This window comes from Mandrillus leucophaeus, unplaced genomic scaffold (assembly GCF_000951045.1).
Source record: "Mandrillus leucophaeus isolate KB7577 unplaced genomic scaffold, Mleu.le_1.0 Scaffold154, whole genome shotgun sequence".
Taxonomy (NCBI): Eukaryota; Metazoa; Chordata; class Mammalia; order Primates; family Cercopithecidae; genus Mandrillus; species Mandrillus leucophaeus.
Window position 1 is genome coordinate 1,273,002 of NW_012101521.1, and position 2,513 is coordinate 1,275,514.

At 47.7% G+C, this 2,513-nt stretch overlaps 1 protein-coding gene across 1 annotated transcript in view; it reads left to right on the forward strand.

Moving 5' to 3' along the window:
* MYO18B (myosin XVIIIB) overlaps positions 1-2,513 on the forward strand; it is a 316,623-nt gene that overhangs the window by 104,482 nt on the left and 209,628 nt on the right. Inside the window, exon 17 of the mRNA XM_011975366.1 lies at positions 525-684. Coding sequence (XP_011830756.1) covers positions 525-684 — 160 coding nt within the window. The remainder of the gene's footprint in view (positions 1-524; positions 685-2,513) is intronic.

Genomic DNA, 2,513 nt, shown 5'->3' on the forward strand with positions numbered 1-2,513 from the left:
GTGCCCGTATCTCCCAAAAGTATTCCCTGTATTTATTTGGTTGATGGTATTCAAAATGATTTTACGTGGCATACAACTAAATATTTTAAAAATATTTCATCATAATTGCCATGCATATCAGAAAACGAACATGTCTTGCACATCAAATCTGCAATATGATTCTTCTTTTAAAATGAATGTACTGTACTTGTGAAAATGTAAGTCGATTTAAAGAAAACATTAAGTAAATCACAGCCCAGGTGATAGGTGGTTATATATATAGAAAAACTCGAGGAGATTGAGTATGCAGATGATGTATGGGAAAAACAGGTATCCTAGATTTAAGAAAGCAAGAAAGAATAAAATGCACTTTGGAAATAATGTACACAAATTCACCACAGCAGGAGAAACGTGGGTGCCTTCAGCCATGAGCTTTAGCTATCTGGGAACACATTAAGATAGATACTGTATGTTTAGGGGATGCCAGCTGATTGCAATGTGTCCCCACCAGGCCCTACCACTCATGCCACCATGTCTCTTTCCAGGGTCCTCTGCCCTGCGGACCTGTGAGCAGCCCCTCCAGTGTGAGATTTTCCACCAGCTGGGATGGGACCCTGTGCGGTACGACCTCACGGGCTGGCTCCACAGAGCCAAGCCCAACCTCTCAGCCCTGGATGCACCCCAGGTCCTGCAACAGTCAAAAAGGTGAGTTGGGCCAGGGCTGGGGACGGGGATGGGGCATTGGAGGTGCTGTGTTTTCCTTCCCACCTAAACCATGCAGCTACAACAACACAGTGTGGGAGGGCCAGCCCAGGAATCCCATCCCTCCATAATGGAACAAAGAACCATAACTTGAATTGGAGCAGTGCAATGTCTCCCTGGGGCCAGAGCGAACCCAGCCGAGGAGAAAAGCTGGCCTTCTGGGGAGGTGGAACAAAAGCTAAAAAGCTGTGACTTCTTATTTTGGCACTTTGCCTTTCATTAAGTATCTGAGAGATGATGTGACTGGAACAACTTTTATGGACATTCAAGAACTAGGGAGTCGTAAAACTGAAATGATACGTTTTGTAGCATTAAAAAAAGCTCACCATGTTCCCTGGCTGCTCAGCCCAGAGTGCTGGCATGAGGCTGGCAGCATTCTCTGCTTTTAGTTCAGAGGGTTATTGGAAAATGCTGTGTGTGTGTGTGTGGTGTGTGTGTGTGCATGTGTGTGTACGTGTGTGTGTTTGTGTGTGTGCACGCATGCTCCCAAGTTCAGTGCTGGAATTCTGCAGGGGTAGAGCTTAGAGACAAGAAGAGAAACTGAGACCACCAGGGAGGTGCTGGTGTCTCAGGTGGGCACCAGGGTGAGAAAGGACCACTTGCTCACTACCCCCATATGCCTCAGATCACCATAAACGCTTTATTAGTATCTTCTTAATCCTTATCACAACACAAGATCCTTAGTCCCATTTTACACATGAGAAAAATCGAGGCCCTGAGCGGTGAAGTGGCTTGCCTTTGCTCAACACAGCAACACAGGAGCACAGCCAGGACCCAGCTTGAGTCTAAGAGATGCTTAGAGAATTCCCAGCACCTTATGTCAGAGCTGACTGGAAACTCATATCCAGGAGTGGGGCTCGTGAACATCCAGCTCCTGGAGAGAGATCAGGCCAGGGATTGGACAACAGGAGCTGCGAGCACACAGAGGACTGAATGATGACCCAGGTGGCCCGGGTTGAGTCCCAGCCCTGCCCTTTGTCACCTGAGTGACCGTGGGCAGTCGCTCTCCCTTCTCTTGGTTGTTTCTGCTTCCTGCACCATAAATAAGAGTTAGACGAGGCTACAAGACTCAGCGGCTATAGCCCAGCTTTGGAGTCAGGAAAATGCTCAGATTCTGTTTTTCCCTCTTTTAAGCTACATGACCTGGACCTCAGTTTCATAATCTAAGAAATGGGAATGGGGTCCCAAAACTTCCATGTCTGATCTAAGAAGGCTTTGGTGACGTAAAATAGCAGATGACCTGTTAGACAGCCTGGTTCATAGTTGGCTCATGGAAGAGGGCAGGCCAGCTCTGCTTTATTGGAATAGATACTTAAAAAGCTAGCACCCTTGGCCGGGCGCAGTGGCTCACTCCTGTAATCCCAGCACTTCGGGAGGCCAAGGCGGACAGATCACGAGGTCAAGAGATCGAGATCATCCTGGCCAACATGGTGAAACCCTGTCTTTACTAAAAATACAAAAATTAGACGGGCCTGGTGGCGGGTGCCTATAGTCCCAGCTACTTGGGAGGCTGAAGCAGGAGAATCGCTTGAACCCGGGAGGCAGAGGTTGCAGTGAGCCAAGATCACATCACTGCACTCCAGCCTGGCGACAGGGCAAGACTCTGTCTCAAAAAAACCACCACCACCACCACCAGCACTAACAAAAAGCTAGCACCCTGGCCACTAACCTCAGAACCTGTTCATGACAGGGATGCTGAGGGAAGGCACTATCTGCTCAGGTGTCAGGCTGAGTATTTATTTATTTATTTATTTATTTATTTATTTATTTAT